General features: G+C 38.5%; 1 protein-coding gene across 1 annotated transcript in view; it reads left to right on the top strand.

The window, feature by feature from the left end:
• Positions 1-3243: 3243 nt before the first annotated feature.
• The window catches only part of LOC111600267, a 60678-nt gene continuing 47375 nt past the window's right edge, over positions 3244-16546 (top strand). Inside the window, exon 1 of the mRNA XM_023316315.2 lies at positions 3244-3723. Within this exon, the coding sequence (XP_023172083.2) occupies positions 3615-3723 (109 nt within the window). The 5' untranslated portion in view covers positions 3244-3614. The remainder of the gene's footprint in view (positions 3724-16546) is intronic.

Below are 16546 nucleotides of genomic sequence, written 5' to 3'. Positions count from 1 at the left end.
CATTTTTGTTGGCTCCATTTTGGACAAAATGCTTAAGTTGAGTCCACGATGGGGCGAGGGCGTTGTAAATAAAAGCCATGAAATATTCACGAGACAGGCTTTTAAAATATTGCTTATAATTGTATGCTCCAGCCATGGGTAGACCAGCATGAAGAAAAAGAGAAGCAGAGGCCATTGAATACTGCGAATAAGGCCATGCGGGCTGAATTTAATTGAAGTGGCCCCGAGCGTTCGCATCCTTCATAGAGCAGCCCTAACGAACAAATTACTGGCAAAGGCAATCAATCTTTATTAATCTCTACGCATAGTTTTTGAACCATTTATCAAATTAAATACGTGCATTCTATAAAATGTATCTCAACATAATTTAAAAATACTTCAAAGGACACTATATTTGTCAGTCATGGCGAATGCGCAAAGCAAGCTGCCAAAAAATGTAAATATGCCAATCCAAGAAGAAGCAGCAAAGGAAAACCTCAACGAGTCAACGTCACGAGCACGAAAAGCCAATGACAAATCGTAGCATTTGTCAGTTTGAAAAGCATGTCAAGCGACTAAATTACCGTTGTATTCCCGTTTGTCTATCTCTCTTGCACAGACACACTCAGTTAGTCTCTCTCTTTCTCTCTCTCTCTTTGGTTCTCCAATGCTTGCGTATTGATTTCGCTATTTTTCAAAAAGTTTCCTTGGCTTTCCTATGCTGCACATAGCAGCTTTTTGCATCGCCATGTCGCTGACTTTGCTTTGTTATAAAATTCAACCGCAATTCATTTGAATTCAATTGTAACAACAAAGCGTATGTGTGTGTACGAAAGTGTGTGTGTGTGTGTGTGTGTATTGCACTTCCGGCATAGCTGCTAGCATACACAAAAAGCCATAGCAGCTGTGTCAACTGTCGGCGCTCCAGCTAAAGGTCTTGCATTATGCATTTTGCTAGCAAAATTTAATGTGATTTAGACATTCAGAGTCAGAGACGCACGTCGAGGGGCATAGTAAGCGATGCCCGCATATCAGAGCCAAAATGCTTGAGGGGTCATGAGCTAAGTTTATTGTGCACATTTAAATGAAATTGCTGCGCTCAATTTATGCGCTAAACGCCAGAAGGCATTCGCCGCACACCAACCAAGCCACACACACACAGCCATTCACAGAGACACTCACAGCTATACACTGGCAGAAAAAAACGTTGGAGTAGGCCACACATACCACTGCACTCGCTGCTCATTCATTTCAATTCGTTTTTTTCTCGCTTTTTTGCCTTTTTGTTAGGCGCAATAGTTTTATGAATATCGTTTTGCTTTTTTACTTTACTTGTTATTATTTGTGGTGTTGTTTTTGCTGTTTTGTTGCTTGCTAGTTTGTTTGGCTGCAATGTGTGCATATTGTTGGCATAATTGAATGCTTTTTGCTACAGCCAAGTTGGCTGCACTTTTTGCTTTTTTGCTTCTGCCTGAGCTAAAGTCTAATATGATTTTTGTTGACTCTTTAACAGGCGATTCGAATGCAACTGGCTCAGTGACTAAACGAATTGCTTTAGAATAATATTAATAAATGTTTCTCGGAGCATATACAACTAGCTGTGCTGGTGTAGTTTGAGTAGTTTGTTGAGCTTGAGAAATAAATAAAGAACTCAAATCTTTAATGCCCTCTTTCTGACGGAATACTTACTCAGCTCGGATAGAGACCGAAGATTTAAAATTATCTTACTCTTTATATGAACATAAAATAGCACATTTTGAAAAGTAAAATGAACTCTACTTAATTAAGTCCTGGTTACGAATTGAAAAGCAGCTGCTAATCGCGCCAGTGCTTGAGCTTATCTTTTTAATCATTATATTTTGTGGCTTTGGCTGAACTTTTGCCCTCGCAGTTCGTACTAGTTGCAAATAAGTAGCACTAGTTTGACACTAGTTAGCAACTAACAACTACTTAGCCGCAAGTTCGCAGCTCCTCGCAATCTCACTCAATAAACACTTGCACAGCTCTTAATAACCCAATGCAAACTTAGTCAAGGCAGCACAACTTGGCTGTTGGAGAAAATAGGTGTGGGTGTGTGTGTGTGTGTGATACTTGATGCCAGTCGAAAGTTGGGGATGTGAACTTGGGGTTGCGACGTGGCAGTCACCGGAATGTCATGCAAGTTTATCAGCTTGTTCGAGCTGCGTGTTAAACAAAAAACGTGGCGAAACTTTCAAGTCAAAGTTTTCATGACTCCTTTGTCAATTACCTGTAGTTGGCAGGCAGAGCCTGTCAGCTGGATAGGCTTACCGCAAACAGAGAAGATGTACACACTCATATATAAACAAGCAGGGAAAATTGAGAGGCGGAGAGCACACTACACATGAGCATGTGCCTGAGTACCTGAGCACAATTTGAACCTATTGACATTTCGATTGCGTTTAACTGGGATAACTTCATCTGGCATGTTTACATGGCACGTGCGACCACACAGCCAGCTGGGCTCCAGCGTCCTACTCAATTAATGCGCTGAAAGTTTCCTATACTTTTCTTTTTTTTTGTTTCATCCTATTCATTTGCTTGGGCCAGGCCGAGCTGGTATATAATTTACGAGGCAGCCTTGTGTGTGATGGCCGAACGTGGCTAATCTATCATTATTGATTGGCATCGAGCTTTTCCACTCGACATTCCTTGGCATTCTGTAATGGCCGGCAAATGTTTGTACATTTATTAATAGTTGAATTCCCAAATGATTTTTTCTGAAATTTCTAAACTAACCACAGGAATCCATTTTATTCTAATTGCAGTTGCGGACTATCGTACAACTTTTGCGCACACTGTGGCATAAATAATTCCATTGCCAGTATATTATAAGGATTTCCAATACAATTCCAAGCAGAAAAGATACTTCGCACAGATACAGACTTAGAGATACCGACAGAGACAGAGAGAGAGACGTAAAGTGCAAAATGTGCAACACGTGCGCGCTTTCATTTTAAATATTTATAAACGCACACATACTCAGCTCGACTGCGAGAGTGTGTATGTGTGTGGATGTAGGTGTGTGGAAGGAGGCGTGCCACTAAAGTTGCGCCGACGCCTCGTCAAATTCTATTAAATATTCATCTTAACGGTTATATGCTTTGACAAAAACAACACAACAACAACAAAATATTAACAGCAACAACGCCAAAAGCAAACACTGTATAAAGGACAAACAACAACATCAGCTGAAAAAGGGCGAATGTTTGTAAATATTTAAATGAATTTATGTGCAACGCAAAAGTTTTTAATTAAGTGAAAAAATTAAAGCAACAACAAAAAGGATTGAAGCCAAGCTAAGTAAAGAACACAAAAATCATTACACAGCCAACAAGAACAACAAGCACGGAAAGTGTCACCAACACACGTACATAAAGCCAGCAAATCATTTGGTCCGCTCTTCTGTGTGTGCGTGTGTGTGAGTGTGTGTATATTTGAAATTATGTTTGCATAAAGCGAAGCAAATTTATTTGCATTTTTTATGCCCATGTAGCCGCTCTCCACCTGTACAGTACCACATACCACACACCACATACATAGAGAATTGACGTGTTACATTTACATTTGCCATTTGGCACAGTGAGTGAATAAAACAAAGGAGACAAGCAACCAAAATGGAGTCCAACACAATGAAATGCACACCGCTCATTTTGTGCCTGCTCATTGGCACTCTGCATCTCAATGGCATCGAAGCACACGAGCATAGCGATGGCTACAGGCCAGGTAAGCATACACAATGCCTATAATAAACCTAAACATATACTGACAGATAATTCTTAAACTACATAAATATATCGAATCTTGAGTTGACATCGACAAATTTTGTATACCTAAAGAACAATTTTTCTTCTTTTATTTGATGCTACAAAAATAGTATAAATTACATTATGAATTATTTTTGATATTTGTATTTAAAGCCACATGAATAACTAATTATTTGTATTTAAATACTAAACAAATATTAAAAATATTATGATTATGTTTGAGATTTGTTTTGAAAGCCACATGAATAACAATTTTATTTGTCTTTAACTGGTAAAAAAAATATAAATAATAATTTGAATAAAATTAATTTAATATTATAATCACTTTTTTATTTGTCTTTAACTAACGATATTAATATTTAATATATTTCAAATATAAAAATATTTAGAAAACCAGTTTCAGTTTTTACAAATATTATTATATATAACCCTTTAACCAGAACCAGAATCGTTAACCAGAAACATTTGGAGTATTTAAAAGTTCTTTTAACTTAATATAAATAAAACATAATATTCTCATAAATGCAAAAGATACAGAGTCTAAATCAAGATCTAATCAATATAATAATTAACAATAAATAATATTTATACAAATATTATTAGCATATTATTATATATATTATTATTATATTATTATATATAATATATTCAATAATAATATATATACAAATATGATCAGCATAGATTGATATACACTACTTGATATTCAACCAACTCATTCTATTGTAATACTAATTTATTCATTGTAAATCATTGCCTTTGTGAATCTGATTTACCAACAAATCACAATGTATATGTACATATATATGTTAAGCTCTCATCTATATGTGCGTGGCATACATCAGCGCAGCTTATTTCGTAGGGTATCCGTAGATCAGGTATTGTCGATTCATTTAATTTTTACCATATTTTAATTAAAATAACTTATTCAAACTGCTCTACATTTGATTAATTTTCATTATTTGTGTACATTGGCTCTGTGTACAATATGTTCTTGAATATTATACCCTGATCCCATTAAAAATGCCAAATCAGGGTATAATGGTTTCGTGCAAATGTATGTAACAGGCAGAAGGAGGCGTGCCAGACCCTATAAAGCATATATATTCTTGATCAGGACGACAAGCCGAGTCGATTGAGTCCTGTCCGTCTGTCCGTCCGTCCGTCTGTCCGTCTGTCCGTATGTGTGAACGCGTGGATCTCAGCATCTATAAGAGCTAGAGACTTGAAATAGCAGGTCAAGTTTGTTTCAAATATTCGATAACTATTCGCATTTAATTGTTATCGAGTAAAAACATTATTGAAATGCAGTAAATAAATTATATCTCGAACGTCTTAAGAGCTAGAGCTTCCAAATTTTGTATTTAGTCTTATGTATATTTTATGCAATTTTGATTTTTGTTGGATTTTGGATACCGGCTCCAAATTCCCCCAAATTCTTAGAATTTAAGTTTAGTTGGAACAAGGGCCATTATATGAAGGCGTTTGCATTTCAACCAAGCCAATAGGATATGTAGGGCATATGCTGAAAATTTCATTAAAATCTATTAAGTAAAACAGAAGTTATTAAACAAAACGTTTGGCCAATTTGCAAAAGCACATTTCAGCAGCGCCACGCGCACGCATTTTTCCTATGCGTGTGCACACATTCATTCAAATGCGTGTATTCTTTTCTATTCCAAGAATTGAAATTGCGATTGAATTGTGCTGAATATTAGCTGCTACTTATGCTCAAATTTGCAACAGTTCATATGAGAAGGACGGTGGCGGCGTTGGTAGAGGCGCCGCTCGCATGCAGCTTGGTTCAGGTTCGAGACCAGTGGAGATGAAATGTTTTTTATTGTTTTATTTTTTTTTTTAGTTATGAAGTGGCGGTGTTGGTAGAGTTTGTGCACGTTGCGCAAATAATCCGGGTTCGAAACCTGGTCTCGCAATGTCGATTTTTATTTGTTTTCTTTTTTTTTTTAATACTCGATACAAACTACGGAAAATATTACAAAACTCAAAGGACTGGGATCAGGGTATCTCCTAGTCGGGCACCCCGACTAGAGCTTTCTTACTTGTTTATTGTTTTATTTTTATTTTTTAATTATGAAGTGGCGGTGTTGGTAGAGTTGGTGCACGTTGCGCAAAAATTCCGGGTTCGAAACCTGGTCTCTCGATGTCGATTTTTATTTGTTTTCTTTTTTTTTGAATACTCGATACAAACTACGGAAAATTAAAAAAAAACTCAGAGGACTGGGATCAGGGTATCTCCTAGTCGGGCACCCCGACTAGAGCTTTCTTACTTGTTTAATAAGAATTTAAGCCTAGTTCGCACATTGCTGGAATGTAAATCCCTTGAATTTCATTTGAAAGGCATGTTTTTGGTTCGGCTTTGGCTGACAATGAAAGCAGTAAGCATTTAGCAAATTAAGTTTAATTATCCTGCAGAAAGATAAAATTTTAATTGCTCATTTGAAACTTTGCTTGAGGCTTTTTTGTTGGCTGTTGAAGGAGAGCAACAAAATTTGAAATAACATAAGTGGGCGTCATGCGTTTAAAAGTCTATAAAAAGTAAACTTTTGAAATTATCAGAAAATAAAACAGAATTCTGGCAGTGAAGGCAGTTTGAGAGCTAAGCTTCTATATGGATATATTACGAAAAAGTTTTATCTGGGCTGAATATCATATAGCCGAAACCTTATGAATCGAGACGAGGGTTGATAAGTTAACATTCATGTTTCTGATGTGGATAACATTGAAAGTATTTATTTTTCCATTTACCGGTACGTTGTATGACTGTTCGATTAAATATCGATGTTCGATTTCACGCAGATGCATATGCAATTTTTCTTTTTTCCCAACTTTATTTTTGCTGGAATTATTTGAATGGCAAATAGCATTCGTTCATTTATCTTTCATGAGCGATTTCTCAATTAAAAAATGACACGAACAAATGTGAATTATTTATATATGAATAAAAGAAAAGAATATTTTAACATATATGCTTATATATATAATTAAAATGCGCGAAATTATTATTGGCTTTTATTAAATGCAGCACTTAACTTCAGTTTGCAGTGTGGTGAAGCAGAGCTTTGTTTTTATGCTTGCCACTGCTTGAAAAGGTGGTCATAATTTTTACTCTTCAATTTCCCGTATATATATATATATATATATATATATATATATATGTGTGTAAATGAGCCAAAGTTTTGCTGCACGAAAATGTTAAATTAATAAATATAAAATTATTCAATTTATACAACTTCATTATTAACTTTTTTCGTATCCAAGAGGCGACATGTGCACCAGGCTTGTTTATGGCTCTTGTTGTTATTGTTTAATTTAATTTAATTTTTTGTTTTTATTTTTAAAGGTTTTTGTTGCTGCTTCATAGTCGCAAATGCAAAGCGTCACCTGCGTCACCTGGTTCATTGGGCGCCCACTGAGTCGGGCCAAGCCACGTCTGGCTGTATCCCTGCGGTGGCTACTTTGCCAGTGTTGCATAAATTCTCATTTTTATGTGTCTGCTGTTGGACTTTACATTAGCTTCTGCCATGGCTCGTTGTTCTTGTTTTTGCTGTTGCTGTTGCTGCTGATTATCCCCAGAGTGCTATATAAAAATTTGTGCGCTCGCATTTTGTTGTTGATCTCTTATTTTCGTTGCATGTATAAATTTATTGCGTTGTTCACATTTTCGAGCGCCCAGGGAGTTTATAAAATGAAATGAAGTAAAGTAAAATTGAGTTAGGCCAATAATTTATAGAACCGCATGCATAAGTGAACTGTATTCTGAGTTCGCTTTAAGCTTTCGTTGAGCATTTGTTGGTTCTGCTTAAAGCAGTTGTGCATTTGACACTTTTTTTTGGGGAAATCGCTTTAATGTCATTACACAACGCTCGTCGCTCGAGCGCTTACATAATAATTAGTAAAATAAATTTCACCTAAATACACAGAAGTGTAGCGAAGCGCAGCCCCAAGCGAGAGCAGGAAGAGGGAGAAAGAGGTTTAGGGGACAACGGCAAAGAGTAAACACAAGCATTTCCGGAACCAGGCAACAGCCAGGTAGCCCACGTGGAGGACAAAAAAGGTGCAGCAAATAGCCACGTCAAACGCACGTTCGGGCTTCACTTAGAGCTTGGTATAAGTCCTCAACGTTTGCAAATTATTTTCCATCATTTTTCACGCAAAAAGCGCACAAATTTGTACGTTTGCGGATACCGGAACCGGCTCGGCGGGGGCCCTCCGTGAGCAAGATGTGAATGTCGACAGAGACACAGCGTTCTCTTGTCAACAGGCCACGTTCGTGCTCGTTTCCTTGTCGGTGTCGGTATCAGTGTTCGCATTGCTGCCATCGGAGGCAGAAGGCGGCGGGCGGCTGGCCAGGACAGCTGCTTCGCAGAACTGCCAGCACCAAGGAGACACGCTCTAAATGAAATCTAATTAAAGTCTGCACTAAACGTGCAGCTGACATTGCAGTTGAAATTGATATTTTTTTTAAATGCTGCTTATGCAAAGCACTTTATATTTCTCTATAAGTTGAAAACTCTTTTGATATTAGATATAAACATGGCTTAGTTTAATTTGTGCTTCAGAAAAAGCTGTGTAGAAACCGTGAATCATAGAACGAATTATTGATATTACTATCAATCGTTCTTAACGCAATTAGAACTAGACATCCTTGATCCCAGCATTTCAAATTCAGAGCTATTTTTAGAGCTACTTTGAAGAGCAGCTAGATAAAGTTTAAAACGAACTGTGGGGCTATGTGGTTACTTTTACTGAGATATAAATAACATCATCAAATATTTGATGAACAATCAGAAATAAAATGATTTCAAGTTGTTTCTGCCCTTTACAGGCAGTTCCTGTCTCGCCCATAAATAGAAAAGCGTTGGGGTGTGGCTGTATGTAGTGACCACATCAATAGCAAATGCTTCAGAGCTTAAAACAAATCTAAACACACAAAAAAGTGCACAGCGACTTCAGCTGATAGATAGGGATAAGGATAGCAATAGATACATAGACTACCTGGGGCAGCTGGCATAACATGCGATTTCTAATTCAATTTCGGTGACAGCACATAAATAAAAGAAACATTTGGAGTTGAAGCGGTAGCAGCAGCAGCAGCAGCAGCAGCAGCAGCAGCCACCAGCACAGCAAACGAACCAAAAACTGTAAAAGCAATTTCTTGACAAAATAAAAGGCGCACAAATGTCACATTTCCCAGGCCAAATACAACCACAACTGCAGAACTGAGTTTTGTACATCACGACGAGTGGCAGCGGAAGAAGAAGAGAATTGCGACGAATCGTTTACCAATTTTCTGACTGCTGCAAATCAAACAAAAAAACAAAAACGAAAAAAATACAAATTGAAAATACAAGAAAGCAAGAAACAGAATCAGCAGCAGCAGAAGCAACTGAAAAACTTTTTAAATTAACTAAAATACACATACATACACACCACAGCAAGCGGGGCAGAGAAGAGACCGAGTGAAAGAGACAAAGAGGTAGAGAGAGAAAGAGAGAGCGTGCGAGACACATTGTCGCTGGTGTTGGCATTTGGTTTGAGTATTTTAGAGGAAAGTGGAAAACTTTTAGTGGCATGTTTACAAAATAAACTTCAACTTGCAAAACGACCAACGAAAAATGAGCGAGAAGAAAGAAAAGAAGAGAGAAACGAAACCAAAAAAACTGATTGCTACGAAGCAAAAAAGTGAGAAGAAGAAGATTATTATGGGTCGGCCTTGTTTCCCTTATAGTCAAGTTAGCCCCCATTATTATTGTATATGACATAACGACTATGACGGCCATCAGCTGACACATATTTCCATTGCAAGGTGAAACACACACACGTAGTCACACACTCACTGGCTTACCACTTCGCTTCGAAAAAAGTTTTTGGCAACTTTTTGTTTTGTTTGTTGTCATTGTGGGCCAAAAATTACATTTTGGCTTTGTTGCGCTGTCGCTGTTGCTTTTTGTGCTGACAGTTGGCAAACAAAGCATAATTTTTAATCTGAATCTGGCCACGCAAACATTGTTACATATGCCATACACGCACACACACACACTCACTCACACATACACCCCACATATATAAATAAGCATACAGCGACTGGCACACCTGCACCTGGCTTTTAGCCTGATTGCTGATAGCCAACAACAAGAAAAAAATTATGATCACATGGAATTGGACTTGATTCCCCAAAACAATTTTGCAGCTCTCTGCAAATTGCGCATACGCAGCGTGTGCCACATGCACGCGTCGTGCCGTTCATCCGCCAGAACTAGGCACTTTTTTCTGTTCTGCTTCCTGTTTCGACCAACTGAAACGTGACAATATCATCAAGTGTGCGCCTTTTCATCGACACTGCCGATGCGTGTTTGTTGATTTTGCATTTCGTAGTTTCCGTGAAGCTTGCACGTATTTTAACAGCTTGATACTTGCCACACATCATCAGGCATAGCCCATAAATTCAGCTGAGTGCAACAACTGCCATTGCTTTGGAAACGTGACTTTTATCGTGAAAACAAATTTAAAAGGTCTTCAAAGAATTAGCGGGCGCTAATCAAATATAACAAATTTAAAAATACATTGCAAACCAGAAATTTATATGTAAATATATTTAGCATTTAATTTATGATACATCTTAAAGAATGGACATTAGAGGAAAATTGATACTGGAGTCCTGCTTAAGAAAGCATTAAAGCGATATTTAACCGTTGCTAGTTTAGTTTACAATATAAATTAAGTTTAAGCTTTAACGTTATGAACATTTTGAATTTGAGATTCGTTGTCTTGAGTTAAATCAGTTAAGTTGTTAAGCGTACATTAATGAAAGCCGCGTTTCTTGATTTAGAAGGCAATATATATAATTACTTCACATCTTTCATTGCTCAGAGTATTCATAAACAAAGTCTATCGAAAATTGTATATTGCCAGCGTTTTCTAAAATAAAAAAATAATAATAATATAATTTCACTTGAAATAAGCTTTCAAATTTGCCGCTCAACTTTGACAGTTAATGGCCGTGGGGCAGCCATCAAACTGACAGTTATGGGGTTGGCTTCACATCGAGGGCGCCTTTGGGTATATTAATATGTAGTTTGTATGTTTGGGGCAGCCGGGAATTGTTTTTGTTCAACTGACATTTAATGACCACATACAACATGCTATTTGCGGCGTGGTAGCATTTAAAATTCAAGTTCATCGTGTGAGGGCTGCATATTTAAATTGACAACAGCTGTTGCTGACAACTAGCCAGACAGACAGAGGCCCAAAATCCACAATGAAAGGCGAAACGGCACCAAAACAAACCCTCGCCAGACATTAAAAAGCATTCAGTGGCATATCCGATGTATATATCCGGCTGCGTAGCATTAATCAGCAGGCAACGTGCTGTAGAGACATTGTCAAAGCTTTTGGTATTTGCAAATTTCTTAACACGAAATTAGTCGCAATAAACAAGGCTAACAAACAAGCTGTGTGTAGCAGCCGGCAGCTGGCAGCAGGCACTGGCTGGCGTCTAATCGAAAGCAAATAAAATGCATTGCATACCTGCATACCATAAACTGTCACTTGCATTGTGTGGCAGACCCAGACCTGGCAGACGGTATGTGGCATGCAATCCAGACGACACGCCTCCAGCCCACACCCAATCAACCAATGTCTGCCCGTCCGTCTGTCTGTCTGCATGTCTATCTGTCTGTCTGTCTGTCTGCCTTACCCTGACAAGCTATAGCTCAGTGTGTCTGTGTGTTAGGCTATCTGTGTATCTTTGCATCTGTATGTGTGTGTGTGTGTGCGTCTGGTTGTGTGGTATTTTGAATGCACCGTCGCCTACCAATGCCAGCTGTAGCCTTGCGGGGACTCGGGGCACGGCTATTAGCCAGCGTCGCTGTATGTTTTACCATAATTTGCCAGCAGTTTCAGTTGGAGGCAACTGACACCGGCATGCGCCATCGTTTGTCGTCTCTTATCGAACGGCATATAAGAGTGTGGCTTGCATGTCACACTCGGCTGGAACCCACAATGGCAGCACCCAAGCCCTTGTCTGCAACAATTATAAATGGAAAATGGAAAACCTGGCGTCCCTGAGCTGCATATAGAAATTAAAATTGTTTACCCAAGACATTAATGTGCCACCTATTTACACGTCTCGTGCTGAATGCGCCTCCAAATAGTTACAACGAATTGCTTTTAGGCGACAACAATCGCACTTTTTATGTAATTGTCAACAAGCATACGGCAAATTGTATGAATTGAACATACGACTGGGAATAGTTGCAGTAGATATAATTTGGTTTTACTTTCCGTTTGTATATTTTCAGCCGTTGTATGGCCAGAGAGCTACATTTGATTGCAATCAGCTTAGAAGTGAAAGTAGCTCTGACATGCATGTTAAATATTTTTATTTAGTAAAAAAGTAAGGCCAACACATTGCTAGATATGACTTAAAGTATATTTAAATTGAAACTTGTAACATTTTAAAGTCGGCTTAACATCTTTACTTACGAGCGCTGACATTTCAAATGTTAATGTCAGAATATCAGTTAGCTCTAAACTAAGCTCAAACTTGCTTGGATGACAGCACTGATCTAAGCGAAACTCAGACGTGTGAGCTATAACCTCTTATGATGAACCTTTATGTATGAGTTCAAACATCTAAAGATAAAATGTTTCTCTGCGTAGTCTACCCGTAGTTGGCGAGATCGGTTGCTCTGAAGAGCGACATCGCTTATTTAAAATTCTTATAAACTTACTTATGCCTATTGAATTAGTTTCTCAGCTTTTACTATTTCCCCATTCTCGATCTGGTTGACATTGGGGATGGTCGTAAATTCCTCAGTGCTCTCGCTGAACTACCGCTTAGTGGCGTCTGGGGCTTCATGCTTATGCCATGAACTTATAATTTATTTCGATAGTTCCGAGTGCAATAAAATTATATTATGCAGAAATTCTTCTTGAATTGGAGCTAAGGAAGTTTATGTAAATATTTCAAGTAATATGATTACTTACCTTTAAATTTTCGCGCTTATGACTACCTTAGTTAGCAAAAATCCCGCATTACATCTCATCTGAATTGCTCTCGAGTTGCCATGTGCACACATGGCGTTAAATAAAGAGGAAACGAGTACAATAGGGAGTTGGGTGCAAAACAACCACACGAAAGACGTAAGGAACGCCAACAAAAATAATTGAAAAGGTTTCATTGTGCACACATTTCCACGTGTACTGCTTTTTGGCTAGGGTCGGATGACGCAGCAGTTTCATTTACTAACCGCGTATACCTACACGTATACACACACAGGCATAACACATAAATAACAAGGATCAAGCGCTAATCCAATGGCAGCGCCAAAGAGCGCTGCGAAAGGGGTACGCGTTGTCACAGCCAGCTTTCAGTGTCAGCGAGTGTGGCGCTTTAAATACTTTGATTTCATTTTTCATTTCAGCTAACACACACACACACTCACAAAAATATATATATGTATATATATATCCATGGGGAGCGACAATTGTCAGATGTGTATGCCAGCTAAATGAGATGTTGCCAGCTGAATTGGCTCCTGGTGCTCGGCTCAATTCAATCACGAGCTACTTACAGACAAAGTCATTACTCGACATTGCTTGTGTAATGAATTTGAGCGTGTGTGTGCGTGTGTGGTGCATACCTTTTTTGGGATCGAGCGACTGCTTAGCAATGCGAGCACACTTTAACTCACCTGTGGACCCGGTTACCCTTGCGAATTTGGTGTTGCGGTAGAAATAAGCAGGATTAAGTGCGCTTAAAACCAACTCTACGCAAAAAAGTGTCTCCGCTCGGTAAAGTCAGAGTGGAAAAATATGGCAACAAATCTCGACTGTGGCTACATGTCATTGTCCTTGCCAAGGCATGTGGCACTTTCTTGATTACGGAACACGAAATTCGCTGCGCTTAACGCATACGTCACGTAGAACAGCAAAGTATAAGAAGACATTAAAGCTGGCCAAGTTAAACGAATAAAATCATTCGACTTATAAATATTTATATCCTAAATGTGGAACTTTGTGCGAAGGGGCGCTCTTGAAGGTGCCAAAAAAGAAAGTGAAAAGTTAATTAAGAAACAATTCACATGCCACGCTTGTGCTGAGCATTTAGTTTTTTAGGTGCTCAACAGAGTTGACTTCTATATATTTTTTTGTCTATCTGTTTAATAATTCTTGAATATGTAGAAAGACTTTACCTGCAAGTAATTGATAGTTAAACTCAATTGCAATGGTATAACATAAATAAAAAATCTTTAAAAAGGTTTATTTTGCTTAGACATATCTTGTTGATAACAGCAATAATATTAATAATAAAAAATATACAATATATAACATGTAATAATTGTTTGCCTTTTTCTATAGGACCGATAGAAAATCCATTTTGCTTTCTAACTGTGTTAAGCACCGTATATAGTTGCGTCATAAATAGGTATTTAGCTATTCAGTCGTGCTGCTTGGGCTACTCTGGCACGCCTGGAACGCAATGGATTCTCAGATTTGCCATTGCCTGCTTAGTGGCGCTAATGCGTGCGAATGGCCTGCGGTGGTCGTGCGGTGGCAAACAACAGGCACAAATTGCCGTTACGCGCTTCAGTTGAGCAGCTTAAAGCTTAAGTCAACATAACCAGGATGGACTGAGCCCAAATTCCTTGAAGCCTTTGTGCAAAGCCGAAACGAAGAAAAAATAAACGAAAGCGCTACGCACATTTTTTTCGTACTTGGACTCTTCGGCATCTTAAGCATTTTTCAGCTGCCTCTTAAAGGTGCTTTTTTAGGTGTGTGTGTGCGTCTGTGTATGTGTGTGCATGCCTGCGAAAATTGCTTTCTGCCGCTATTGCCTGTTTTATTTTATTTATTTACTTTCCACAAACACAGAGATATTTAGGCACTGGAAAGACTTTGAGTGTGGGCGGTTTTTGGCTGGTCGAAAGGTGAGCTTTGCTTTTGTTGTGGTGCGCTGCCCGTTTGCTGATTGAATTTTCCAAGCGAGTAATTTTTAAATTGTGCCTTGCTCAAAAGATAATTCAATTTTAGTTTACAATTTCTATTACCCACAAGTTGCTCGGTCGTCGCCACAGGCGCAAATATTTCTTGGTGGATGTTGGCTGACTAGAAAGTCTATTTATGCGCATATTTATACCACAGGCTGCTCAATTATCCGTCTGATTTATGAGCTCAAAATTAATGCCAATTGTTGCTGTGGTCGAATTTCAGCTAACTGCTTTGGCCTTGGGCCAACAAGCTAAGCATATGGCAGGTAAATATTAAAGTGTCTTAACTATTCTTCAAGTATATGCAACAGTTTGAAGTGCGTAAGCTTCTTAAATGCAGTACAAGTGAACATGCCTTTTCATTTCCTGAGCTCCTTTCTCAAACCAGCTCGAGTCCTAGCTGACTTAGCTTGCAGCATTTTCAACTGCATAGTCTGGCAGTGCAGTAACATGCGCTTATCAATGACAATCGTTAAATGTCATGTTCAATGCGTAAATGCAGACTCACACACACAAAATACATCAATTTGTATGCATTATGCTTGCCTGGAGATAGAGCCAGAAGCTAGGGCAGAGGCAGCATCAGGAAAGATACTCTAGCTGCTACGAGCGTCAGTTAAGAGCTGCAAACTAAGCCAAAAATGCCACAAAACATTTACCATATATCATGCATTTTTACGTACACTTTTAGCCACTTTTGGAGCGTGTGTCTGTGTGTATCTGTTACTGCAAGGGCAAGTGCTTGACTGCCATTCTGCTCGCTGTCCTTGTTCAACGTTCTTGTATGCGAAACTCGTAATTTACACATGTACTTGGCGCCACAGCAGCAGTGGCAGCAGCATCTAGAGCAGCAACAACAACTGTTTTATCTGGCAGAAGCGAGCTGAGCTTGGCCCTGAACTCAGTCTGCCTGCTTGGCTACGCGGCGTATGCGTAATATGCACCTCAACTTTATGCTGCAGTTTTCCGATTGTCTCTGTTGCCGTAGTATACTTTTTTTGAAGCTTTATCATTTATGTGTTTACCTGATCCGAGCTGCTTTAGCAACAGATTTAAGCATAATCGATTTCTTTGGCATCCTCAATAGCAAATTTCACTCTAAGGCGCTTTTGTTCGCTATCCCAAACAACTTGCCGTTTCATTATATCTGTGTGTGTTAAGTTGTGTGCTTGTATTAGTTAAGCTGTTTATAGTCTTGCCATTGCTGTTGTGGTTGTTGTTGTTGTTGTTGCTGCTGTTGTTACTGTTACAGCCGTTGTGCAGTATTCTCCAAACAATTTACTTCTAAATTGATGAAATAAATTTTCCCTTACACTTACTTCTGTGTACTACATTTGCTTTTGGTGTATGTGTGTGCCTGTGTCTTTCTTATTCTCTTTGTTGTGCCTCAATTTAATTTTTTAAAGTTGGTTTTCGGTTGTTTTTTCTGCTTCCTATTTTTGTATAATATTTATAAAGTCAAAACAGCGTAGCTGGCTTCTAGTCTCAATCCTACTCCGAGCTAACTGGCATCTATAATTGATGGTCAAGCTTGGACCTGTGCATATTTAATACTTTGAATCTTATCCTTGAAGGCATATACTTATGAGTACCAATGAAGCTGTTGCCGGTTTTAAATTTCTCAAAGATATAAGGAAAGTAAGCCTAACCTTTATTTTGTACCGTTTCTCAATAAGTTAAGCTTAACAAGCGACTGCCGAGCTTTTAATTTTTGCTGTTACATTACCAAGTGCTGCTGTTGCATCGTGAAGCGCTTCACTGGCAATAAAT

The sequence above is a fragment of the Drosophila hydei genome, unplaced genomic scaffold, assembly GCF_003285905.1.
Source record: "Drosophila hydei strain 15085-1641.00,03,60 unplaced genomic scaffold, DhydRS2 tig00000063-arrow-pilon, whole genome shotgun sequence".
Taxonomy (NCBI): domain Eukaryota; kingdom Metazoa; phylum Arthropoda; class Insecta; order Diptera; family Drosophilidae; genus Drosophila; species Drosophila hydei.
Note: the sequence above shows the minus strand (reverse complement) of the source record. Positions and strands in the feature narration are given on the sequence as shown.